This window comes from Meleagris gallopavo, chromosome 11, assembly GCF_000146605.3.
Source record: "Meleagris gallopavo isolate NT-WF06-2002-E0010 breed Aviagen turkey brand Nicholas breeding stock chromosome 11, Turkey_5.1, whole genome shotgun sequence".
NCBI lineage: Eukaryota > Metazoa > Chordata > Aves > Galliformes > Phasianidae > Meleagris > Meleagris gallopavo.
In genome coordinates, this window is record NC_015021.2 from 4,852,453 (window position 1) to 4,880,084 (window position 27,632).

Sequence of the window (27,632 nt, forward strand, 5' to 3'; positions counted from 1 at the left end):
CCAGGAAGTGACTAATGCTTAAGCTTATAACATTTTTCATAATCAATGCTTTCAGTAATAAAAAGTGTATTTAGACAGAGTCATTCTATAATAATCTGAAAGGTGATGAATTTTCCTGTGGTGTATTTCCAAAAATAGTAATAATTTAAAAAAAGCCTCCTCCCCCACCAATAGTTAATAACATTTTACAAATGCTTCTTATATTCCTCACTTGGGTTCATCAGCATGCTACAATTTCTTTTCAATTAGCATTAAAAGCTGCTTTGTTGTCTCCTGCTACTTGGATTAAAGCTTAATAATTTTACTTACCTCTTCTCATGAAACTCATCACTAATATAAATATAGCTTTTTAAGGTTTCATTATCTCATCTAATTTTATTTTCTTACATAATCTGTTGTCAAATGGATTTGCAACTTATTGTTGCTTATGAAATCTCAATTAAGTTCTTTCACAGTTTTGTTAGGTACTGCAGCAGTAAGACTTTGATCTTTGTTGCTTTTATTATGTGTAATCATGTGGTTTTAACAATTACATTTTCCCCTTCCCTCAGAAACAGCATGGGAAAGTTTCTTTTAGCTTGGGAAATTCAGCTGTGTAGGACTTCAAGACGTTTGACTCTTTGCATATCTGTACCTATATACTTCTTAAGAGACAGTTCTTAATAATATGCCATATTTTGTTCTAAATGCCACTTTTAACAGGAAATCCACTGTCTTGTATAATCATGTATTGTATTCTTGGTATTCCAGACTGAATTCAAGCCTGTAAGTTCAGCTTGTTACCTGTACATTATGGTAGCAGACTCCAGTAGTTTACATTGGATTTTACTACCTGTAGATATGTGCACATGGGTGGATGAAATTGAATAGATGCATCTTGCCATCTTATGTATCCATTCAAGCAAAAAGAGTTACACACTTTAAAATATACTTACATATTAAATACTGTTTAAGTCTTTAGGATGTTTTTTGTTTCGCTCTAGCTATTAATTTGTTTCACTTGTTAATCATGCTTCAGGCATACCTGACATCTACTGATTTTTTTCCTCTGTTCTTGTCCTTCTTTAAGAGTTCCTGACAAGGGAGCTGATGCAAACTGCAAGTCAGGCATCACTGTTGTTAGCCAGAAGCTGTATTCATTAGCAAAAACTGACAAGTTCCCCGCTGACCCTGGCATTCAATGAATGGCGCTGATCTGAAGTCTTCTAAGCAGCTTCCTGGTGACATAAGGGACTGCCCACCTCCCTGATCACCAGATCCAGTGTGCTGGAAGGAACAATGAAAGAACTTGTTGACTGTCTGTGAAAAACATGTAAATGATTTTTCTTTTCCTTTAACTGCTTTCAATTTTATTTATTTATTTATTTTTTTTTGTTGATCTAGGTTGCAGTCACCTTCCCTTGTTGGATAAAATCTCTAATCTCAAAAGTCTAGGACCAGCTCTCTTATTTTTGTAGTACTTAACAAGCTGAAGAAAAGAGTAATCCAAGTGGATTCTATATGATGTTCTTCAATCTAATGCCTCTAATGTGACTAGAGGACAGCACTGAAAAGACCTGGACTTCTAATCCACATAGTCATAGAATTTTTGGAGTTGAAAGAGACCTTAAAGATTTAACTCTGCCCCCCTGCTATGGGCACAGATATGTTCCACCATACCAAGTTGCTCAAAGCCCCATCCAGCCTGGCCTTTGAGCATTTCCTGGGACGGTGCAGCCTGTTCTGGTGCCTCACCACCCTCTGAGTAAGGAGTTTCTTTCTTGTACCTAATCTAAATCTACCTTTTTTTAGTTTAAAACCATTATTCGTTGTCCTGTTGCTACACTGTCCTGAAGTGTCTTTGTACATGAGAATTCCATTGTTTATAGGACAAGCATGCAAAAATCTTGGCAATTTTAAGAAATGTATAGCTCAAAGCTATGACTTTAGCATAATATATATATATATATATTGTTACAGACAGGTTTTGAAACTGACCCTCATTTTGTGAAGTTTTTTTCTGAATTTTCCTTGGTACTATTTGCTAGACATCTGTTAGCTTGCTTTTCCTTCAGAGCTGAAATGTTTGAATCTTCAGAACGCAGAAGCTGTATGAAAGAAATCACGTGCCCAGAAGCTTACCATCAGAAAAGAATATCCTATCCAAAGACTTCTCCAGTTCATTGGGCAGGGAGGAATTGACTGATCTTGGCTGTGAACTGCTACTGCTTGAGCTGGAGCCTCACATACAGCACATCTGCTTATATATGGTTGTATTTCTTCTTCAGAGAGTGGTGTCATTGGTAAGGGAGCAGCACTTGACAACCAGTAGGACTTATCGTTTCGGCTGGCATAGTAACAAACTTGGTTGATGTTGCAGTAAGCAAAGGGCATGGTATTAAACACAGGAAGACAAGATCCTGCCAGACCTGAAAATAATAAGAATGGAAAACAACAACAACAACAAAAAAAAGATGAAAACTTGAAAATTTTCTCACTTCTTTTTAGGTATGTTGATAATAATCTTCTGGCCAACATTGCAGCGAAACTAAAGGTCTTGACAGAGGTTATGTCATTCAGGTATTTTAAACCTCCCAGGCTTCCTACAAAAAGTTAGTTATATTGTAAACAAACTATTTTAAAACCAATCTGTACCTTCATTTCTTCAATAACATTGAATAGTGTTGCAATCTAGCATTTAAACGTGATGCAGTTTCTTACATGGGAAACAGGTATAACAAATTTTGTAACTGTGCCAACACTGAAAAATAAATTGGGCAGGAGGTGGTAGCTGGCTAAAGAGGAGATCAGAACTCATTAGAATTAGTAGGAAAAAAAAAAGCCAATTCTGATAAATAAAAAGAAAATTTTTTGTGAAGTATGACAGACCTTTGCTACCAGTGCATTAAGCTCAAATCTCAGCAGTTGTTTAACTTAATTCCAAAAAAGTTTCATGGACTCTTGAAGTGAAATTCTCCTAGAATTCAATTAAGAATAGTTTTGTGATGACCTGTCTAGTTAACACTGCAGTTCTCTTCTGCCCTGATCTTTGTATGAGGCATTATTTCTCTCATGCCCAAAAATCCTAATGTCTTTTTTACAGAAGTGATGTTTCTATATAGAAGCCAATTTTTTTTTTTACCACTGATGATATTCCATACTAGTAGTAATATGTGTGATCTGGAATACCCTGAGTATGAAAAATGCCTGAGAAAAGAACCCACTGGTCACAGAGAACAAGGACTTTATTTTTATTTGGATCATATTCTCACTGTTTTTATAAGACATTTTGTTACTAACTGTGGTTATCCTAGGGAATGCCAAACACCTAATAGTGAAAACATTTCAAAGTGACACCGTTGTAGTAAAAAAACAAAACAAGTTCTTTTAACTCTTAAATATTTTTTTGTTCTGCCAATAAGGATGATCTTTTCTCCTAGTAGATTCTTTTGGCTCTTGCAGAACAAGATTACAACAATTTAGAAAATTACTTCTATGTGAACTACAGCCAATCAGTTTTTTAGGTTTATTTAGATAGTTAACTCTAGTATGAATTGTTTATGTAGAAGAAATGTCTAAAAATTCCAGAATTAACTATCCTTGGGAGACATTTGGTTGTTTTTTTTTTTTTTTGAAAGCAAATAAATAAAAAGTTAGACTTGAGCACATAATTCTGCTGTACATGATGCATAATTTTATTTGTAAAGTTTATTTATGCTGTCCAACTACAACCATCTAACCTAAGCAACTATTTTTCCCAAGCTGCCCCTGATCTAAGAGAATCTCTCCAGTGAGCCCAAAGACAGCCCCAAATGGCTAGCCAGGATGGGGGAAGCAAACCACTACTAATTTTGGAATGGTTCTGTGTTGCAGAAAATAAGTAATTAATTTTTTTTACTATGCTTTATTTGAGTTGTCTTTCACTGTGTAGATCACACCATCCTAGACCTTATCCAGAGAGAAATTACCATATACTACAATACATACCAAGATCTTGATTATGAGCTTTCTCTTGTCCTTCCAGGTACAGCAGACTATAGCCAGTCCATAATTTTGGCATCCCCTGTGGACAGAGTGGTTCTCTGTCTGACTGACTATGAAGGACGAGCAAGAATCCACTTGAAGATCTAATATGGGGCCCTGGTGGTCCTGGGATACCAGTCTGACCAGGTGGACCTTTTTGTACATAGAAGAAAAGGTAAAGTGAATTTGCTTGCAGGAACATTAGCTAGTGGGAATGTTTCTCTTTTACTGTATTTTAGTGTTCAACAAGGGGTTTCTGGCTGAATCTAATACTAACTTCAGAGGTTGTCATGAGTCTACTGGTGTCTCTATTGCCCATGTTATCCTTGTTATCAGAAAGGAAAGAACTAAATTGTCCAGAATGTTTCACAGCTGGTTTTTCTACTGTCTCTCTGTCCTGTGCTACATGGATATTTGCCTAGGAAGAAATGATCTGAGGTGATCAATGATCTTCCAGACTTAATCACGTGGATTACTTTGTCTGGATTGAATTTAAATCCCTGCAGTAACAGTCATGCATTTTCCTCACTGTCTAATTTATTAGACAGTTGTCACAGCAGAAATACAATTTCAATTACTTGGACAATTGCACTCGTAGCCCTGACTCAGAGTTGCATACCTATTGATAAATGACATTTAAGTATGTGTGGTTGATTGCCTGATTGATCATAGATGCCAAGATAAATATTCTTTCAAGAGGCATTTCTTATGTTATGGTGGTAACCAGAAATGTCACTATCAGTGCTTGAACTGAGGCAGAAAAGTGTCGTAGTTTCTTGGATTAGAGGTGGATGTGTCCATGTTGAACTAGGGGAGTAAGGAGAACCTACTCCGTGCACCCTGCATATTTTCCCCCCAAAAAATAATGTGACTGGGTAGCTGCAGCAATAGCACAGATAGGAAATCCAATGCTTCTTGGGCTGCAACTCCTGCTGAGTCTTTAGAAGTTTTCTGAATTGGAGCCACTACTATCAAAGAACATCAGCAAAGTTATTTTCAAAATGAAGTTGCAGTATCTGCTTATCCCATTCCATGGCAGTAAATGGACAAGAAAAAGAAACTATTTTTACCTTGTGGTCCAGCATATCCTTGCTCTCCCACATGCCCTTGGTCACCTGGTGGTCCAGGTGCTCCCGGTAAGCCATCTTGACCAGGCAGGCCACATGACCCTTCTTCACCTTTCCTTCCTAGATAAGGGAGAGTACATACTTCACATTTAATATAACTCCTTTTAATGTTAGTACGTTGCCCAAACATACACAGTATGCAAAAGGTCAGCAGAAATGATGCCACAAAGGAACAACACCTAAGAAACAGAGGTGCAGAAATGCTTTCCGCTGGGAATTCTCTTTACAACTTATTCTCCTGGTGACTGCAGCGGTAGCTCAGAGGTGAGAGTTTAATAACAGTAACTGCTGATAAGGTTTTATATTCTCTCTATGGAATTTGTATGATTTACAGTTGAAATAAAACCAGTGACAAACATTACAAGCCTCTTGCAGAATTGCCATTAGTATCTCTACTGTGTAATGTGCTATAACTCATTATGGCACAGCTTCATCTTTTAGGACTTGATTCAACAAAGCCTTTAAACGTGCTGAACTTCCTGTGAAGCAATGCATGTATTTGAGTGTTAACAGAAAAGAGAGATCCAGTTGAACTGGATTACATCCAGTGGAGAAGAGCAAAGGCTTTTTTATATTTCTCACATACAAAAACATTTGTACACATTAGCAGATAATAAAGCGTGGTCAAACAGTAATAGATATCTCATATGTAGGGCACAGATAACAATACTCCTCTGACTACTTTAAATGCAGTCTGAACTTGTCAGATGTTGTTGCACTTGGCAGTATTTTTCTAATTTTTGTGAAAAACAACTGTTTTCTAGCACGTGTTGGTTATAGTTAATGTTGCATGCTTTATTCCTTGCAAACTATACTATTTAACCTGCAAACTGGTTTTTGAAGCTGCTTTACAGCATTTAACCATTCCCCATGCTACCTTTTCATTGGAATTCCATAAATTGGAAACAATTGAACAGCTTTTCAATTTCTGTTGCATGGCTGTTTTGCCAAGGTTCAAGTGCACGGCGGTTTTTTAGTAATATACCCCGATTCTGTCAGTAAAACCTCTGTTTCTGATCTATGTAGCTTTCTCAGCAGGGACGTTTGGAATTCTGCTGTGTTAATGAAAGAAAAAGCATTACTAAGTGGTTTTCATACAAACCAGTGAAAATAGGTATCATTGCACTGTCTGATTTTACAGGAACTGTTTTAAGGATATGTAGAATGAAAACAGCAATTCAATTTAGAAACACCTCTTGGCTGGCAGATCAATTAAGCGGTATAAAATGATACAGTTCACTGAAAACTGCCTTATGCTCACTTTCATGAGAGCAATGACCCCTGCAGGGAATCTATTGGGAGCACACGATAGATTTTTTTCCCCCTATTGGAGACATGGTATGTTCAGTGCAGTTACCACAACAAACTTGCCCAAGTAAAAATGTCTCAAACCGTAGGAGGGATTCTACTACCTAAATTGAGGACATTGCATTTAGATACAACCTATACTGAAGACACCATACAGATTTGCTACAGTTTTTCAGTGAAGATGGTAACTGTTGGAATCATTGGTACATCTTTTTAGGTCTTTGGTTAGCATAGCAAGGTTTATGAATCTGTGTTTCTCTAAAATTTAAAGATGTGTTTTACATTTGAATATAACCTGTCTGGGCCAAACCACCAGTTAATATTAAACGGTAGTGGGGGTTCTAGGCACTGCTTTTTATTTGTTGGTATAAGGAAAAATAACCATCTGAAGAATTTATTTTTCTTAGCAGCTCATGATGTTTTCCTTTCTGTGGCCTAGGAAAAGAGGAATGTAGTGTAGGCAGACTCAAGTAGCCTGGTTTAGCCACACTGGTCTATCATCCTCAGCATTAACCAACACACTACCTTTTTCTGCAGACCATTGTTTTAAGGGTAAAAGGTAGAGGAGGTGCAGTGACCCTTTCCAAGTCCTTGTCTAAATAGCTGAAAATAGACATCTAAGATTTTAAAACAAAAGCTTACCTTGGGGTCCAGGGTGACCTATTGGCCCTGGTAATCCTATTGAACCATCATCTCCTCTATGTCCTGCTTCCCCAGGAGGCCCTGGGATTGCAGGACATGAGTCATCTGTTTTTCCTGGTTCACCAGGATCACCTGTTGCGTGCAATATGAAAGTAAATTAGATGAAATGACATTAAAATGACAACTACAAAAAAAGAGTAATAGCTCCCATGTGAAAAAATCAACACACCTGTTAGTTGTTTTTGGTATTCAAGTGCATACTTTAATATTTTAAAACACTGAGCTATGCACACTGCTTTTAATTTTAGTCTTTAAAGAACGGCATTTAACAGCACACCATGGCAAATGTGTTAGCAGGTGTATGCTAACTGATGTTTCAGATATTTGGTGTGCAGTTTCTGTCTTAATGTGACCCAAATTGATCTGAGTTGAAGTATCAAGTCCACTTAACTTCAGCTCAAACACCTTAGCACATGTAAACATTTACAGTACTTTGTTTATTCTGTGACTCTAAAACCTTTGACAAGGAGGCAAAAGGAAGAAAGCTAACTCTTCTAGCCCACAGTCTCCATTTATTGTAGTAATAAAGAATTGACACACTTATATATTGAAAGTTACCAGAAGCTATTGGCTATAGCTCCTGGTATTTTGGAACAAAATTAGAATTGTGTTGGTTTAGACTGATTAAGAGCTCAGTTTCTGTCTATACTAATTCAGTCTAGGACTCAAGGTTTTGGTTAGAAAGTATCAAGCGTGACATACATCTTATACCCCTCCAAAAAAAAGTACAACTAAAAAAGTGTTAAATAATTTGAAGCAAAGGTATTTTGCATGTCTAACTGGCATCGTGGCACAAGGCTTCTTCTCAGTGTAGTATTATGATGATATACTTGGAAGCACAAACTGTTTACGAGAAAAATCTATTAGCACTATGTTGTTGTGGCATTATCTACTATTCCTAGCAGCCAAGCCAAAAAATACTTTCTTATAAGTGTATAATACACCTATACAGAAGGAAATCCTTATGAACAATAACTAATGGTCATCAACTTACCTATGAACCCTGAAGGATGTGAAAAATGGAATGCAGATTTCAGCCATTGCAGTGCAAGTGAAATCAAATTTCAGACATGCAAATAGAGTAAAGAATGGAATGAGAACTGAAATCATTTATATGAGGTGACAAATACATAATTCAGAAGTCTTTACATAACTCAAATGAGAAATCATTTAGATTTTTTGAGTTTGCTTAAATTGTTTATAAACAACCTTACTAATTTTTACTTGTATTTTATATGAATACAAAGATCACAGTTACAATTGAGTGCCAATGAGGAACAAGACTGGAAGTACCTGTGGGACCTTTAGGACCAGGTTTTCCTTGAAAACCTTGGTCTCCTGGTTGTCCTACAGCACCAGGTGGACCCCGCGAGCCATGGATTCCCATTGGACCTGGAAAGAAAACAATTGTGCAGATGTGTAGTTGCATTCCAAGGTGAACACACAAATAAGATGATGTCTGGCTGCTTGAGAAATAAAAAAAATGCTTGAGACAGCTCAACTCTGTTGTCTTGAAGAAAGTAATGCACCCTTTATCTCCCTAGTCTTGAAGTGAATTAAAGTTTGACTTTTGTCCTAGCAGAGATTGGAAGGGATTTGTGTAAGTAGGGTTTATTTGTGTGGAGGAAGCAGAATATTTAGAACCTGCTTTCAAACTTTTAAGGAATCTGGTGAGAGCCCTAAACTACTGCTGTGGGAAAGCTGTGAGACACCTAGTTCAGACACATTTGCAGCCAGGTTTCTCTAGACCCCTGGAGACAGAGACAAGCCTTGCTTTATCTTGGAGACTCAGGTTTTAGTTCAGAATCGCAGGTTGGTAGGGGAGTCTTTCAGAAAGTTGCTGGAAATAATCCATATGAATCTGGCTACTCTGGCCTTTTTCCGCAGCTCTATCTTATCTGTAGGTAAAAGGACAGAGCCAAGAAATTTCCAGTATACCCTTGGCTACAGCAGACTCTCCAATGGCAATGCCAAGGCCTCATGTACATAAGGCTCAGTTGCACAGAGCTGGCTATAAATACATCTGCTAGTTAAAAACATCTCACATCATACCCTTTGGACCTTCTCTTCCTTGATTTCCTGGAAGACCTCTGGCTCCTTGTAGCCCTCGGTGCCCAGGAATGCCTGGTGCCCCTTGAATACCAATGTCACCTGGATCTCCTCGCACAAAGACAGTCTCTCCAGGAGGACCAGGATTCCCAGGCTGACCTTCCGTAAGATGTAAAAATAAATTCTTAAATACACAAAGCATGAACATCTAAAAATAGTTATGTTCCATTGTTATCTACATTTATTTTTTTCCACTGGAACATAGGACAATCCTTGTGTGTTTTTGGAAATATTAGCATTGGTCTTTCTCCAAGGCGCTGTAAAGAAAACATAATACAAATAGCTCCCCAAACTGGATTCTGTTCCAACAAAAGGTGACAAGTTGGTACCTATATTGAGACATTGTTTCTTTTTTCTTTATAATAGTGTCACTTCTCTTTCCATCTCTTCTATATTAGAACAGGAAGGCTTTGGACTAGGTAAGGAATGGGTCAGAAGAGCTGAAAAAAGCACTGCTTGAGGACTGTGGTCTATAGGATTAAGTGAGGTCTGTATAAATCCTTACAAATGAGTTGCCAGTTTTAGTTTCTGCAAGACTGGATTTAGGCTGAAACATTTTTTACAACGTATGGCAGGCCTATGAACAATGACTTCTGTGCTTTTTCCTAGAAAGAGATGCCAGTAATCTTACTGGTTTGTTTCTGTGGAAATCAAGATATGCTGTAGGAATAGAACTTCTATACAGTTACAAAAACACACCAGAAAACTGAATATGGAGATCTGTATTCTTGCTCTGGGGATCTATGCAGTGTTCACTCCTGTTTATTTACTGAAGCATTGATTAATTTCTTTGCTTCTCATGTGCTTTTCTTTTTATCCACAGGCAACAAATCAGTGACTCCTAACAGACTATACAAGTATACATATATTTATACATGAATAAATATGAAATTTTTGGCTTTAAGTACCTCTGATGCCATCTAAACCAGGTGGTCCTTGATCACCTGGAAGACCAGGAGGAGCACTACTGGGAGATGGTCCCCTAGGTCCACTGGGTCCAACAGGTCCTCTTCTACCTGGAGATCATATTAAAACAATCACACAACAGCAAGGGTTTCTGTTAAGATTACAGAGATAAGTTACTAACCAAAGGAATAATGATAAGTGATGTCATGGACATAGAAGTTGTGTGTGCTCTCACTTGTGTACTGAATATACCTGTGATTAGGAAGACATTTTGTGTCAGAAAATATTTTATCTTCTCAAACTTCTAATGCTTTCTGTTTAATCTACTTAACTAAAGAGTTACATGTGGGCATATTGCCACAAATAAACTTCTGCTCTTGAGTGCTAACAAAGAAATGATAAAAATGTAAGATAATGGAGGACTACAAAATCATTCTGCCTAGGAGCAAGGTAAGTAGTCCCAGATTGTACCTAACAAAAATGAGTTCAGCCTTTTTCTAAAAATTTTAGTGGACAAGATAAACTTTCTGGATGTAAATCTATTTTTTTCTTTTGGGAGGCCTTGACAATTTCATGTCAAGCAATGTAATATATCTTAGAATTAAACTTGTCTTTTTTTTTTTTTCAACCATTCTGTTCACAAACAGACTGAATTAAGAAAACTGACTGTATTCACTTTATTAGAATTCATATCAGTTAGATTTTTTTTGATACCATGCCAAGGTTTGGTAGAACAAAACTAATGTTTTTCATCATAGAATTGTGAAAGCTGGAATGGGGGCTCTGGAGATTCTCTAGTCCAACTCCTTCCTCAAAGAGGGTTGGCTAGAGCAGCTTTCACAGGACTATGTCAGCTGGGTTCTGAATGTGTCTTTTGCACAATTTTTTCTTATTTCCATGCAATTCCTACATCACCAAGCTCTTGAATGCTCATAGCAGACTTGTGATAAAGTTCCATCTTGCATTTACATTGGAATAGATTTGCTGTATTTCTCTGATTACCAGCTGTACTGCACTCTTTCTTTAGGTACTTTTTTTTCCCCGAGAGGCAGCTCCACCTAGCAGTTTCCTGAGTATGTCCAAGTCAATCATCTTCTGTTCTCATTCTTTCCTCTCCTGTAATATAAATGCTCTTAATAGGAAATATTTTAGTGAGACAATCTCCTCGCATGTATTCGTGTTTGTACTAACCAGGGGAAGAGCTTATATGAGCTTCACTTCATCTCTGCAAAGCACCACTGAGGAGAAAATCTTTTCTTACCTGGGAATCCTGGGAATCCCCTTTCTCCAGGGGTGCCTGGAATGGAAATACCAGGCCATCCAGGTTCACCTCTCTCTCCTTTTGGTCCAGGTTCTCCTGAGTATCCTGGGCGCCCTGTTTCACTTTGACCTTTATAGGAAAAGAGTTATGTACATAAAGCCTACAGTGACTACAAATACAGATGTGCAGAACAGAAACAGCAGCTGCAGATGTTCCTCTTTGCAAGGATTGCCTAGCACTGTTTGCTGGTTTTCTCTTGGCCAAGCTGGAGTTTTGTTGAATCTAGACCTTATTCATCTATTTCAAAGAAAGTAATATTTGCTTTATGGCTCTTCTTCAGGATTTATTTTATATAGCATCACTGTTACCTATAATTTGAAATATAAATGGCTTACAGAGTCCTAAATTTTAGTTTTCTCTCGGTATAAAGCCGTATGAGAGTATTTTCTGTTCTACATGGCTATTTCCATTCTTTACCTGGAGCTCCTGCAGAACCTTTTTGACCTTTTAGTCCGTGCAAGCCATCCAGTCCAGGCAGTCCAGGAAGACCTAAAGAGGAATGACAGGAATGAAGGGGTACCACAGCAATTAAAAGTTATGTATTTTTTGCTGACGTGTTCTGGACCAAAGCAGGGCATTTCCTGAGTTTGATTGCTATTGGCAACTGAAGGGATCACATTTCACCTCAGTGCAGTCATCATGCAAAGGAAAGAGTGAAAAGGCTAAAAATAAGCACCCATAATAGTTTCACATCAAAGCAATCAGGAAACGTACACTTTTATCCTATTTCTATACTGCAGCTAGCAGCATGAAACTCCTGTAAAGTGGAACTTCTTTACATCTTCTTTCCAAGTGTAAGTGCAATTTAACCTAGCTGCATGAAAAAGAAGCAAGATTTTTATCTGTCTTATTTTTTTCTGGTCCTGCAGATTTCACACAGGAAATCATGCTGCTTTGTATCATGCTACTGCAAAAGTTCTTCAAACAGCACAAAGTCTTCGAAAAAACAGAATTTAGACATCTCTAATTAAGGTTTGTGTTGATATGTGATAGCTTTCAGCATCTTTGTTGCTATCAGTGTTAACTAGATGAGCAGATGGTAAGCTGAGTATTTGTACTAGTTGAAAATATTTTTTTCATTATGATCAGAGCTTTTTTGAAAATTGATAAAAACACAGTGAGTAAAGAATACAGATAGCATCTTAATCTTTTTATTTCATTATTGACCGAATTTGAGATTGTTAATGTCTTGCAGCGGAAGGTAAAATTATCTCCGTGTCATCAGCATTTTATAGTTTACTAAGTTGCATATATGAAGTCTCAAATATGAAGATGTACACTTATCAAATACAACCTGCAGATTTCTTACAATGCCATGCTGCCTCAACTTCAAACCATTAATATCTGTAGGTGCACTTAACTTAACCTTAGTTAATTCATAGTTCATTGAAAACAGGCACTCTCATAAAGTGTCAAAAAGTTGAAATTTTATTTTGTGCAAACACTGATAAAAGCCAGTCAAGTTATTTGCCTGTTTTTATTGCAAATCCTGTAGAACTGAGTAAAAAAGTCTGATTAAAAGTCCTTTCTCATCCTGATTACTATAGTGTTGTTTCTTGAGAAACAAATGAATGATGTCATAATGCTCTTATCCAGGCAAAACCAGAATTTGAAACTGTACTACTATTTAAACCTAGAGCTATCACAAATTAGAAAATGCAGAGTGAAATCAATTCTATCCTTCATGTTTCTAACTTAAAATTGCTGAATACTGTGATCTTTGATGTTTTCTAATTATACTTTGCTTTTTATTTAAAGCAAAGGGGGTGGGGAGAAAGTAGGGGGACCCTATCAGCTGGATATTCACCTGAGAAATGAGAGTACAATATTTAGGTCTGTTAATCTAAAGATGCACCTGGTGATAGGAACTGGTTAGACAATGGGTTTCAAAGCCTTCAAATAGGAAAAGAATTGGGATGCTTTTCCCTCCAGAGCAGGACACCCTAGAGTCGATATCGATCTTCAAGCAATTGGACAATACTGTTAGAATTCCTGTTAGTTTTCCACCTCTACTGATTAATCTCCCTACAAGGTAGGGAGTTTCAGCGGTGGTTTTTTTCCTGCAACTCTGAGTTATCTTTTTCTGTCTGCTTTTCCCTGTTTAGCCACTTCCTGGCTTAGAGGATGGAGATTCTGTTTCAGTTCCTGTGTCTGATCCCAGCATGTCCCACAGCACACATATCTGCTATATATCCAGAGCATGAATCATAGAATTTATTGCTTTACTATAGATATACAAATGGAATTATTTTTTCAATTTTTAAGACAGTCAAATGTTTCGGGGACAATTCACCACCGGAACAGCATCAGGAATGCCCTTCATCAAATAGTTCACCTGCCAAAAGTGAACATCCTTAGTTCAAATAGGTCACCAGGTTCTTAAACATACCATAAATAATAATCCATAGCGTTGTTCTCAGAAAGAACGTTGAATTACTTTTGTTTAACTTTAACAAAGGAGTGGGGAAAAAACAACGACAAAACAAGCAGACAGCCAGCAGCAAACACCAGTCTGGAAAAATTTAAGTCCAGAAAGTTTAAAAACCTGCAGGACATGGGTAATGCAATCCATTTATTAGTATGGGATACTACTAATCCCACCTGTAGTGCCTTCTGTGCCCTTAATCCACTGCTCTTTAACTTTTCATGAAATTTCAACTTTCAGTCCTGTCTTCTGTAGCTTACTTTTATCTTGAGGATGTTCCCATTTTTCAAATTTATGTGAGAATTGTATGCCAATTGGGGGAATTTAATAGCAGTGTTTTAAAACAATTATGAACTACTAATGCCTTGTGGAACCCAGGCCACCATTAAAAATTTTTTGATCTTTAGCTTTATTCAGTCAGGATTGATGGCTTGGCTTACTTGCTTTCCAGGGAATTTCTGACACCTTTGCCAACAATCCATTATAATATCAGCACTTGTATTTCTAGCTTTTTGGATTGCTGTCATTGCACACTTCTAGGTGCAGCTGAATTGGCTGACCTATGCATGAACCACCACTTCTGCATTTTACAGCCCAAATCAACTTTTACTTGCACAAGTAATTCTGCTCGTGTTCTTAATATTGCTTGCTTTGTAAAGGATTACTCACACAAGGCTTGCCATACTGAACCCTTAACCTGTAAAACTATGTCTGTAATAAAGAAAACGTTGTTACGCTTTGGTAGAAGCCCTTTAACTAAATGTTTTAATCTAAAAGCTCTTCAGGCACAAGCCAATTAATATAAATGAGAGACAATTATACTAACAAGGCTATGTCCTTAACAGTGAACAGCCAATTAACCATTTCACCTCTAATACTACCCATATTAATAAAAATAGCATATGATCTATGTTTTCTAGTTGAATTGGAATACCTATTTTATTCAGTTTTCATTACTGAGTATAATTTCAAAGGTGTTTTTGACTTTAATGGCAATATATGGGATTCTGAGGCAGGCAACTTGGTGTCTAATAAATTTCTGTTTGGAATAAAACTTTTCCCTCTGCAGCATGTGTTAATTTATGTTTCCTTTGCAGGACTTGGGATAACTTCTATACAACAGAAAAGCATCTGAGCTCTTATGGCAGGAAGAGTCCATTCATTACTAAGAAATTTTCAGTGGTACAGCTTTTTTCTCTCAATTTAGATATTCCCGTGATTGCAGATTTTTGCCTCATGGAAAATATGGTTTGCAGCAATTAAATGCTCCTTTGCAGATTAAACACTAGCAAGAAATCTGTCACAACAGTTTAAATCAGCTCTGCTTACTTCTGCAAATAATCAAAAATTTCCATTTTTCACTTAATTTTTCAGTATTTTGAAGGAAACCTTCTCAATATCATTTTAGTCTAAATTTGTAGGCAATCTGTCTACCCATTTATCAGTCTCATGTTATTTTTTGCATATCTGTATAAGCATCACTTATGTTCCTCTTGCTCTGAAATTGGTTATGAATTGAACTATTACAGAGTGCAGAGAATGTGCAAAGTTGATTATCTTTCTTTATAATGTATTACTGTAATTTATAACTTCAATATTAATATTTACTATCCTCAGAATGACATAATAGTCTCCCACAGAAAACACTATAGATGTATAGATGATTGTCTGTGACCATTGTGAAAAGCGTAATATAGGATTTGGGGAAACCTTTTCTATGTAAAATCCACCAAAAAAAAACAAAAAAAACAATTTTTAGAAAATCAAAAGAAACCAGATTCTCTTATGATTACAATTTGATGTGGACAAAGCTGCCCACAGCAGTTTGCTGTTTTTGTTAGAGTAACAGTGGCACTCCATGGTGAAAAGGTAGAACACAACTGAAGCAAAAGTGGAACACCTGAACTACTGCAAACTCCTTTTCTTTCCTTACCTCCCACTATCAGTTTCATCAGCAGAGCCAGAATCTCTTTCTACTTTCTTCTTTATTCATTTTAATTTTCAGTCCAATTTTGTGAGGCTACATCTATTATTTTTTTAAAGGTCCCCATAACCGGCTTAACTTTTTAATTGCTTGGCAGAATGCAGAACCAAAACATGCTTGTGTTAGACCTTTTCCATTTTCAGTGCTAAAAGAGTAGCAATATATGATGCTGTCCCATAATCAATAGAACTGTTCTGTATGCTATTTACCTTTTCTACCTTGTGATCCAGTTAATCCTTGAAGCCCTGGAGGTCCCAAAATTCCATGTTTCCCTTTTTCTCCAGGTTCTCCTGGCAATCCTGGAGGACCTGTAGCTCCTGAAGGAAAAAACGTATATATCCTTGACTACAAAGTCATTAAGTGCAGATATTTTTTCCTTACACTATGCAGCACACTACATTGTTCACAGGTACCTGAAAGCATGTGGGAATATCTGAATAACTGATGGATCTTGCTTCAGGCTCTGAGCAAACTCTACTGGCATTGTCCAGACATACTGAAAGAGCCTTCAGTACAAACTTTCATACCACCTATAGCCTCCTCCACAGAGCTGCCTCTTCAGCTGTGCTTTCTTGATCTCTACCTCTTTTGAGCTCTTACATCATGCCATTTTTATTTTTATTTTTTAAACATCGGCTTTACCTGGAAATCCAGGTATTCCTGGGTATCCAGGCTCGCCCTTGGATCCTGGTCTTCCAGGTTGTCCTTGGATACCTGGTGATCCTTTCTCACCTGGGAATCCACAGAATCCTTAAAAAGCAAAATAAAATAATAATAAAATCTTGAAGTCTCATTTACCAATTTACCCAATTCTTCATCTTATGGTATGTTAAAAAGATCTAAACGTTTGGTAAGATTTTCTTGGAATAGAAAAGCATTTTCTCCTATTGTATAAGATCCTTGCATCTATTTAGCAGCAATAAGTTATGCAACTTTCTCTGATAACTGGAAGAGTAGAAATGGTGAGTAAGAAGCAGACAAGTATTCTGGAAGGTTTCAGGATATTCACCAGTGTTGTACTAGGCCATACCAGACTATACCTCTTATGTTTGTGATAGCTGTGTTACACATTGTTGTGCTTCTCCATTCCCTGGGCTTATAACTGTGGAAAATACAGCTCAGTTTGTACAGAAAGCAGGGCTCTCTCTCTACTAACAAAGTTTATAGAAAGTTTATCATGTTCAACTTTTTTTTTTTTTTTAATTCAGAAAGAAGTTACCTGGTAATCCTAGATCTCCAGGAGACCCTTTTCGACCTTGTGTACCAAGCAGAAGAGTTGGGTCACCTCTCTTTCCTGTTAAGGTACAGTGACTTTCATGTGGTACAAATATCACTTTCATCCATGAAAACAAAGCTGAACAGTTTTGTAAAATCAGATCATTTACTCATATATTATGCATATGTTATTATTAGTTATGATTATTAGTTATGACTATAAAAGGGAATGAGAGAACACAATGAAAAATGCTTTGGCAAATGGAAATTATCTGACAGTTCAGCCTATCTTGAAGTACAAACTCATTTGTATTTGGTAATTGCTGCCAATGTTCATGTGAATTTCCCACTATGGGAAAGGAAAAAAAAAGAAACTTTTCCAATACTGACAGCATATACTGAATATGAAAGATATTTCCCTATAATACTTTATTAAAAACAAAGAGCTCCTTACATATGTTTGTGAGGATTTGCGTAATCAATGCAGCATGAGTGCATTTATTCAATAAACACCATTTAGTGGGGTCTTTAAGCTAGCACAACTTCCTCTGTGCTGAAATTCCCATTTAGCACAGTTCTATCCTAGCAGTTCTGTAATATCTGTACAGATTGTTCTTTTTTTGGGGGGGGGAGGTGGGGGGAAGGGGAGAAATGAGTGATATAAAAGTAATTGTGAATCCCTCTGTACTATTTAAAAAAACTACATATTCATCTAATAACATAAATAATTGCAATTTGTCTTATTTGATTTGACTAGTATTTAAGATGCATGTATGTTTTTGGTTTTTTATGGACTTTTGAAACTATGAAACTTCACATAGATTTATCTTCTAAATTAATGAACTATCTTATAATGAACAAGCTGTTAAAGTAGTGTTGAAATGCAAGTTTTGCCTTTCAGGCATGTCAGACTTCTCTCTAATTATATTTGTTTGAATTATGTTCATTTCTGTCTTCTATTCCTGTGTCTAGTAACTCCTTTCCATATATCAATGCATATATATCATAACAATGTTTTTTTTCAAAAGCATATTTGTATCAACTCATTACCTTTAGGTCCTTTGGGGCCTGTCAGTCCTGGGTTTCCAGGCATTCCTGGTAAGCCAACATCACCCTGAATTTTTTAAGAGCAAACAATAACAACAAAAAAGTTTGATGTATGATACATGTAATAAGAATCATCTGTAAGAACATTTAGTTCTTTTACGCTGGTAAATAGATTGGCATTCAATATGAACAGCAAAACTGTATCTTAAACTCAACAGAAAAGTATGCTGTCTTCATCACATGTCTAACACTGACCATTAACATTTCCAAAAAACTCTACATTAGAATTACTAACAATTTTGAAATTGTTTATGCTAATGCTTGGCTTTGCTTTAACATCTTAAATTCCCCACAAGTGGTTTGAGTAATTTCATTTAAAAGGTTCTACGATGGTGTACCAAATATTATTGTATTTTACCACCAAGTTACTACAAACATTAACCAGAAATCTGTTTTGATGTAACAATCAAAATATAAGGATTTCTTTATTTTTCCTTTTAAATAATCAGGAAAAAAGATTCTCTCTTCAAAGAAACATAATAAAGGGCAAGACAAGCAAAGATATGTCCTTGTACCATAAAGCAACCTCAAGTACAATATGAGTATCCACTGTCTTATTTCTTGGAGTTGGGAGAGATATACCTGAAGTCCAGGACTGTCACTTCACTGTCACTGTCACAGAACCAGTCACTGTCACTTCAATTTACCTGGTCACCCGGTAGTCCTTTGAAACCTGTAATTCCTGTAGAGCCCTTTGGTCCTGGGAAACCACGTGATCCTGGAAATCCCATCAGTCCAATGTCTCCATGGTCACCTGGAAGTCCTGGGGCACCGCTGTTCCCTGGAAATCCTGGGGCACCTCTGAAACCTGTATTTCCTTTTTCACCTGAAGTTAATTGCAGAATAAGATAATGACAAATATAGTCAAACTATATTTTGAATATGGTTATGCTTTCACACTTTGCATGTTGCCTTAGTAACTGCTCAAAGAAACTAGCCTGCTAGGGTCAGAATCTATAAAAACAGTAAGGTAGCTAGATACTACTGCAACTATAAATCCAAACCTATGAAAAACATCAGTCATTTATATAATGTACGGTGTATGTTTGTGTGCACAGCTTTATTTTATGAACTTACCTCTTTCACCTCTAAATCCATTTTCACCAGGAAACCCTGGTTCCCCCTTTTGTCCTTTCTCAAGCCGAATATTAATGCTGCCACCATCTCCTGGAAGCCCTCTTTCACCTTTGAACCAAACATACGTAATATAAGTAAATCCTTTTGTGTTACAGGACCTAAAAATTAATTTTAGCAAAGTCTTCTCTACTAATGAAAGCCTTTGAATACTAATGCAGACTCCAGTTATTTGAGAAGGCTCGCTGCTAACACAGCTAATTTTCTTTTGCTTGTTTTTTAGTTAAATCAGTAGTAACACAGCTCATGTTAAATCAGAATTATTCTCTACTTGTCTGAAATAAGGAAGATGGCAAATAGACGCCTACTTTACAATGTACTGTCTGTAACAGTACACTTTAGAGATTGCTGTTCTTTCTCCTGTATTAATATGCAGATAATATGACAGAAATTGAAAAATCTAAAGTTTCAGATACATACAGGAAGAAATTCAAGGCTTGTTTATATGAGTTATCTTTATGTATCATTTGATTTACTGCTGTAAATGAATCTTTGACATTAATTTTTCTCCGGTCAGTTTTCATGCATACATAAGGGAGAAAACTGGATTTAGTATCTCTAAGAATAAGTTAAAAAGCACAAAAACAGAAAATATAAATCTATACCAAACGTGGTCTTAACAAATACTAGTCATAGTACTAACAAAATTACAGAGTGAAGCAGATTTGTACAAACCTTTCACTCCCATATCCCCACATTCTCCATTAGGCCCAGGTGGACCCGCGTTTCCTTCTTCCCCTTTTACACCAGAGATTCCCATTGGGCCTTGTGTTCCTGGGAGTCCAGGGAATCCTTGGGGTCCTTGAATCCCTTTGCTTCCTGGTAATATTAAATGCTTTATTTACATACTCAGTCTGCTATATTGTTGCCATCACATTCTAAAGAAGAGTATAAAGTAAAAGGTAGGAGGTTTACAAGGATTGCTTAGGAAATCAGCAAAACTAGAGAGACAAAAGATTAAACTTGTCAGGAATTCTAGATTGCCTTGAAACAAACATATTCCCCTCCCCAGCCACCATCTCCTTACTTAGCATACTTAGTATGCTTACTTCTAGAGAAGCTAATCCTCAAGATAATTGATACTGCAAGTTGGACTACTTATGTTTTTTTCCTTTTCTTTTAATATTCTGTGACATCTAGCCTTATTTTAAATCTAGTTTTACCTTGTAATCTGCACTTGTCTAACTAGGTTAGCCTTGCCTTAGTGCACTTAGAATTCTGGACTGAGTATTTTTCTGTGAATGGTAAACAACATTTTGATCTAAAATTAATGTAAATTTGTTATTTTCATTCCAAAGTAGTTTTCAGGTTGTTGGTTTTTTTTTTGTTTTATTTTGTTTTTTGGCACAATTTCTCACATTTTCAGAAGGACTAGACATAATGTGAAACTATTTATTCATTCACTTATGAGAATATGTTCTAGTTCTCATTATGACATATTTAGCAACAAACTATCAAAAATAGCAAATTATACACCAAAATATGTCAGTGTTGTTTAACAAACAAGGTGCCACAATGCATCAAAATGTATCTTTTCTACTCCTTTGTTTTTATCTTAATAGAAAGAACAAAGGATGCTATTATTACTGCCTTTATCTTGCTGCAGAGTCTTACTCTAGAAGCTGGAAAGGGAAGAGGATGCAAAGTGTCTCATATCTTTGAAAGCAGATGAGATAGCGTCCAAACCAAGAAATGTTATAGATGAAGTGATGTGCAGGATGTTTAACATACCTGTTTGACCTGGGAAGCCAGGCTGTCCATTATTGCCTGGAAGTCCTGGAAGTCCTCGGGACCCTGGAGGACCTGGGGGGCCCTGTGAGCCAGGAGAGCCCTTGAGACCTTTGATTCCAGGTGGCCCAGCTAGACCCCTGTCTCCCTTCTGACCTTTATAGCCTGGTAAGCCTGTAAAGAAAATATTTACTTTATAAGCATAAATGTGGGGAAATAATTCAGCAGTTGTATTTTAAAACTATAACTCTGAAGTATAAATTTGAAATCATCAAACATGGCAAAGTGACTTGGAAACTGCCACTATGCTGGAGTCCTGCCTCTGCCTAAATTTTCACCTGGAATATTTTGTTTTCTTATACTTCTTAAGTAAGAGACATAGAGCTAGAAGCTCCCTGCAAAAAATCTCAACTTTTTGAGAATTTTGATTATTTTGAGAATGCCAAGATTCCTAAGTACTTTTGACACGTCTACTAGCTCACCTTAACTAGCACTTCAGCTTAAGAGTGAAGAAGATAAAATTATCTCAGCAGTGCCAGGAGCTCAGCTAAACTATTCAGGACCACAGAATAAAAGACAATTAACTTTTCTGTTTATTATTTGACAGTGAACACATTAGTATTTGGCCAGTTAAGGTATTTAATAAAGTAAAAAGTTAAAAGTATTTATGAGAAAGAAAGCGAGGTTGTGAGAAATCTGAGATGAACATTATACAATCCTTGAACTACAGGAAATGTACAAAGTAAGGTACACACCCACTAAAGAGCAGCTGTCACGGAAGTATTTGTCATGCTAGTCACAAAAATCATGTGGTTAAATCCACTAGAAAAGATGTGTAAAGCTTACAAAAGTGAGGCAACCTGATGAATGTCAAATACCTTGAGAACCTGGCAGACCTATGACACCTCTGAGACCAGCTGGCCCTGGTAATCTTGTGTCACATGGTGGACCAGGGGTGCCTGGACAGCCTGGTGCTCCTATATCACCTTCTGGGCCCCTAAAACCTTTAGCACCTGGAAATCCTGGGGTCCCAGGATGCCCTGGAAACAAACAAACAAACAAAAAGCCACTGTAAAGTCTTTCAATCCCATTACTTCTTATCCATAATAATTTCTACTTTAATTTTGAAATAATAAGTTGTTATTGGAATCTCTTACTTGTCCTACAGCTTTTGCACGGTTTGTGTGAAGTGATGTTTATCTGCAATTTAGAACTGGCTGCTGCGGAGCGTTTCTCTCTTTAAGAATAAATACTAATTCAGCTCTCACCTAAGGTGAGTAGGGCCTTTATGTTGCAAAAGCTATGTCTGATGTGTAGAGTAGAATGAGGGGAGCTCACTGGCTTGCAGCAGCAATACGGTTCTACTGGTGTTCCCTGCAAAGAAAAGATGTGTTGCTGAGGGCCAAGCAAAAAGGGGGACCTATAAAAGCAAACAGGAACATCTGCTGTAAAGTAGGGAGGCAGTGGCACGGTGGAGACACTTGCAGCAACAAGCAAAACTGGATACTGGGGATTATTTTGGGCAAAGTTGTTCATCTTTCTCTCTCTCTCTCTCTCCTTGAATGTTCTCCCATCTTTAGCCAATCTTTTCTGATTTAAGAAAGCAAACTGAGGCAGGGACTATCTTTGTGTCTGTGGAGCACAGCAGGAAACTCTAGGCACAGATGGCCCATAGCCAGCAAGCGACAGTAATAACTAGAAGCTGCAGTGTTACTGTACGAACTGGGGAAAAGACATTTTCCTTCCCCTGCAGTTCAGATTTTCTCAGTGGCTGATCAACCTTACCTGTGAAAAAGTAAAAAATATGGTGTGCCCTTCATGGTCACCATTATGGATGCAGGTAAGAATAAGGTATCAGTGCTGATGTTACACAGAGTTTTATATTTGAATACATGGAAATGGTTCAGAAAAACTGTTTCATACCTTGAAGCCCAGGAATGCCTGGATCACCCCTTGCTCCTTGTGCACCAGGTGGTCCTGGCAGTCCCCTGTTGCCTGGGATTCCTGGAGGGCCATATGTAGCATCACCTGGAACACCCTTCTGGCCATCTATGCCAGGTGGACCTGGAGCACCATTTTTACCATCAATGGTAGGTCCTCTTTCACCTTCTTCACCAGGATCACCAGCTGTGCCTCGGAAGCCTGTTGGTATGATTTTTAAATTCAGATAGGGCATAAGTAGTATATTTTTTTTCTTCTAACACTCTGGAATATTATAAATTGTATTTAACCAGAATTACATTATCATTTTGCAAGGAAAAGTAATATTATATAGTAATTTTCAGATTTCTCATTTACTGTTAATAATACATGAGAGATGACGGAAGTAAGTATTCCTGTGGGAAGGGACAATGCTTTTCTCTAGGGCAGCATCTATCTTGTGTGCCATTCTTATCAAGATCAATTCCTTTGCTGTAAGGGCACTAGTTAGTCTCAGTTTTCTACGAAAATTTATATAGTCCAAAATCATTTTCTCCCTGTACATTGAACTTTAGGTTGCTGCAGTACTCGCTGGAGGAAAAAGTGAACGTTAGTAAATATTCCTCTTCCATTAGCTTTAGTTGAAATATACTTCAGTTTTACACAGTAGCTACTTTACCCTGTCTGTATGTATGTATTACAGCTTGACCAACAAGTATCCTCAACTGAGAAAAGTAAATTCACCTTCTGGTCCAGGGATTCCTGCTCCTGGCCTGCCTTGCTGGCCTTTTGGCCCATCAAAGCCACTTCGTCCAGGAAGACCAGGGAGTCCTTTTAAACCCTTTGGCCCTGGAAACAGGAAGAAAAGATGTAATAATCCAATAAAGCTCTAAAATTTGTAATCTAAAAAGGTATATAAAATATATAGGAAAAAAAATATAATATTTTAATACTAGAGGACATCAACCTAGTGAGTTACAGTTGTCAATGAAAATTTTCCTGTGCTATACACTTCTTCTGGAATGGCACGGTTGAATTCAATACGCTAAGCTTTGTTGTTTTGTATCATTTCCTATGTGCAATTAGTTACCATTCACAGTACTCATGTCAGGGAGCTGCGTAATACCATGTGGAAGTGACAGCTTGAAAATTCAGTATCCCTGTTTGCTCTGATCATGATTTTCTGTAGCGTCTCAAATGCTTTAGAGTTATCAAAAGCAACATTTGGCCAGTTCCTGGATGAGTTATTTGAATTTAAGTTGAACAAGGAAAGTAATAAGTATTCAGATTTTAGGTCTCAAGTGCAACATGTTCTGAACTATATCATCTTAGAAATTACAGTCTTGAAGCATATTTTTGCCTGGTATACATTTTTATCCTGTTATCCAGATGTGGACATTCCAGATGTGGATAGCCTTTGTTTATTTAAGTCTGTCTCATGTCTTTTAAGCGAAGCAGGACAGAGTTTCAAGGTACCTTCATTTAGTGGCTGCTATGAAAACAGTCTGGATACCTTTTGATCACGCAAACTGGAGCTTTCCAGCCCTTGGTTGTAATAGATAACTATGTACCTGTACATTTGCAGTTTTACATTTTGAGGTATGTAGCTGCTGAAAAACTAGAGTGCTTAGTGTATCTTTGTAGGATAGCTTCTTTGGTTTTTTTAATTAAAAACTCAATTTCAACTAAAAATAAAATTCCTCCATCTGTAAACATACCTTGAACACCTTTAAAACCTGGGGGACCTGGGTTTCCAGGGTATGGTGATGTAATACACACAGTATCACCTGAAGCAAGAAAGAGAAAGAAAATGGCCTATTTGATTTTTTAAAATAAATGTAGTCTGGACATTTTACAAAAACATTTCTGTGGTACTAACCAAGTGAGCAAAGGTAAAGAGAGGTTTTTTTTTTTTTACATACATCATTACTGCCATATTATTAAGGTATGATGAAGAATCTTAATGCATTTCTCTTGCCAATTATTTTGTATAGAATATTTTAACGATTCTAATCATTACAATACAGTTGTATTCTGTAGACAAATTTTTGTTTTTCACTTTTGTATTGGCAGAAAGTTTTCTTTAAAGTAGTCTCTATTGTAAGAAAGAAATTAATTTTCATCTCAATTTTGTGTACATTTTTGATTTATACATATTGATATCAGTGAAGATTTCTTTGGTAGGGAATATACAAACAGAAAGACCGTGTCTTAAGTATGAGTTGTCTTTTCTGTTCCTTTTGCAAGAAGCATGGCCCTGTAAATGCTTATAAATAGGAGTTTTCTTCACTCCAGAAAGTAATTCCTCTGGTAGTGTACAAGTAGCACACTGCAGGCTCAAGGCCCCTTTAGATTCATATTCTTACCAGTACTTACTCTTAAGTGCTGACAGTATGTGACCACTGAGCTTACCAAAACATTTAGCTGTAAATGACTGACACTATATATGTTTCTGATCTGCATCTGAAACTGTAATGGATGGTACCAAACATGTATTTAGTTGATTAGTTCTTAACGTAAATATTTAAAATTACCTTTCTGACCCTTTGGACCAGGCAGCCCAATGTTACCATCATCACCAAAGTCTCCAGGGGTACCTCTGACTCCTGGAGGGCCAGGAAACCCCAAACCAGGCAATCCCATTGGCCCTTTTACTCCGGGGAGTCCTGGAACTCCAGGAAATCCTTTATCACCTGGTATTGGTACTCCAGAATCACCCTAAAAGAAAACAGCTGTTGACAAGAAATACATGGCCTAACTCCTTTCCTCTCTTTGATTATCAAAAGCCACGGTAGAAAATTATCTGCAGAAAACACTGTTCTACAGTCAAGAAACTACATGGGCAACATTATTAGTTTATATAATGAAAAACAATAGGAACAGAAGGTAGAATTATTCTTCCTAATCCCATGATATTGATCCAGTATATGCATTAGATATATCCAGAAGTAACAAAATAAGCAATAGTACTTCCAAAGAAATTCTTTCAATGATACTATGATTTTTAATCTAGGCTAACAGAAAATTATAAAAGTTATTAATCTGCTATGAATTTGGAGTAAGATTACACTTTTCATTAAGAGATAGTCCCTTCTTAAGACAAAATGTTAACCCGTGTAGAAAAAAAATCCTGAGAAAGTCAAACGTACCTCAGCTCCTTTTTCCCCAGGCAATCCTAAATCCCCATCTCTGCCATCATTACCTTTTTGGCCTGGAAATCCTGGAACCCCAGTAGGACCTCTTTCACCTTTTATTCCTTAAAATAATTTAAAAAAGGAAGTATAGTATATACAGTGTGTTTTCCTTTTTATTATCTGCTTAGGTAAATACTGGGTAACCATTCATTCTATCCAGCTCTGTGTGATACTTTTCACTTCTTGAATTCAGATTTCCTGAGTGTGGTAATTTGGACTTAGGAAGGTAGCACGTAGTTGGACATCTCATGAAACAAACTTCTTTCTTTAAAAGATGTGTTGACAGGCATCACTAGAATGTGCTTCTGTGCGTATTATATATGGGCTGAAAACACTGCACTATTTGAAATCAGTTTTATTCTTGATTTCAGACAATTCAGGATACAGTAATGCCATACAATGCAGAATAATTGTACCAATGTTTCTGAAACATGTTTTCTTACTTTTCCCCCTAGATTTCTTTTTCACTGACATTTATGAAAATGCAATTTTTGAATAAAAGACCATAAAACTTTTCTAACCCAAAGACTAATTTTGTTACATCAAGAAATTCTTTGTAAGTAAACAGCAAATGTTTTGCCCTGCTCCAAAGTCTGTAAATAAAGAGAGACCATCCTTAGCTAAACTAACCTTCTCAAACAATAAGATGGATGTAGTCTTTTCTGAATAATTAATGTAGCATTTGTAACTAAGCTTTATCATCAGATTACTGTAATTTGTTTTTCTGTCTTTTCTGGTTTTGCAGATCATACCGTAACTGGGGAGAGTTTTTGATCTATTTAATTACAATAATTTCGGTTGTGCAAGCATATTGTTTGTTTTCATGTTTTTCATGAGAATTTTTGGCTGCTTAAGTGGAAATAACAGTAGGAATACTGACATATGATTCTTCAGGAGGTGACTTTTATATAATAATATTTCTTCTTACTTTCACAATAATTGTATTCTGCTTGGTTTTTCCTATACAGGCCTCTGTAAGACCTTGATTAGCAATCTCAGGACATTGAAAAAGCATGAGTAATAACAAGTTTTTAAATTAATAACAACCTGTTTTTTGGCTCAACTCTAAAGTAAAAAGCGTAAAAAATTTGCGTTGACTTGTGTTGAGTAAGAAGAAAATGAAAGAGTTTTTATCAAGAAAGCAGTCTGGATATACACGACCTCTAGGCCTCCAGAGCTTGCCAAATTAATGACTGAAAGATTAGATGAATGTGTTTGTCTTGCTCTACTGCCTAAGTATTGGATAGGAAACAAAAAGGCTAATGATAAAATATATGTTTACCTTTTATTGAAACTCTTCCTTGGTCACCCTTCTCTCCTTTTTCACCATGTTGTCCTCCAGGACCAGGTGTCCCCTTACCAATGATGATCCAGATCCCAAAAAAAGAAAAGAAAAAAAGGAAAAAAGAAGGAAAGCTGTAAATTAATCTCCAGAAAAGAAGTAATAAGG

General features: G+C 36.8%; 2 protein-coding genes and 1 long non-coding RNA gene across 4 annotated transcripts in view; 2 read left to right on the top strand and 1 right to left on the bottom strand.

The window, feature by feature from the left end:
* Positions 1-870, top strand: part of LOC104912630 (collagen alpha-3(IV) chain-like) — a 22,178-nt gene extending 21,308 nt beyond the window's left edge. Inside the window, exon 10 of the mRNA XM_010716658.2 lies at positions 751-870. Within this exon, the coding sequence (XP_010714960.1) occupies positions 751-870 (120 nt within the window). The remainder of the gene's footprint in view (positions 1-750) is intronic.
* LOC100539562 (collagen alpha-4(IV) chain) overlaps positions 610-27,632 on the bottom strand; it is a 61,386-nt gene continuing 34,363 nt past the window's right edge. The window contains 27 exon segments of the mRNA XM_031555108.1: positions 610-1,149; positions 1,152-1,266; positions 2,122-2,408; positions 3,967-4,155; positions 5,073-5,189; positions 7,080-7,211; positions 8,134-8,142; positions 8,433-8,531; positions 9,192-9,347; positions 10,157-10,264; positions 11,416-11,544; positions 11,893-11,964; positions 16,094-16,201; positions 16,527-16,634; positions 17,104-17,178; positions 18,150-18,213; positions 18,854-19,032; positions 19,284-19,391; positions 20,016-20,159; positions 21,072-21,242; positions 21,947-22,108; positions 22,992-23,210; positions 23,733-23,837; positions 24,707-24,775; positions 25,523-25,706; positions 26,138-26,244; positions 27,465-27,537. Coding sequence (XP_031410968.1) covers positions 1,004-1,149; positions 1,152-1,266; positions 2,122-2,408; positions 3,967-4,155; positions 5,073-5,189; positions 7,080-7,211; positions 8,134-8,142; positions 8,433-8,531; positions 9,192-9,347; positions 10,157-10,264; positions 11,416-11,544; positions 11,893-11,964; positions 16,094-16,201; positions 16,527-16,634; positions 17,104-17,178; positions 18,150-18,213; positions 18,854-19,032; positions 19,284-19,391; positions 20,016-20,159; positions 21,072-21,242; positions 21,947-22,108; positions 22,992-23,210; positions 23,733-23,837; positions 24,707-24,775; positions 25,523-25,706; positions 26,138-26,244; positions 27,465-27,537 — 3,435 coding nt within the window. The 3' untranslated portion in view covers positions 610-1,003.
* On the top strand, positions 3,942-27,610 carry LOC109369435. 2 transcript variants are annotated; one of them, XR_002118466.2, is made up of 6 exons: positions 3,942-4,177; positions 12,345-12,447; positions 14,998-15,082; positions 17,093-17,186; positions 26,638-26,738; positions 27,525-27,610. It is a non-coding gene; the product is annotated as an uncharacterized LOC109369435 (long non-coding RNA). The 2 variants fall into 2 exon arrangements; XR_004160930.1 differs by lacking the exon at positions 26,638-26,738 and having other exon boundaries at positions 3,943-4,177.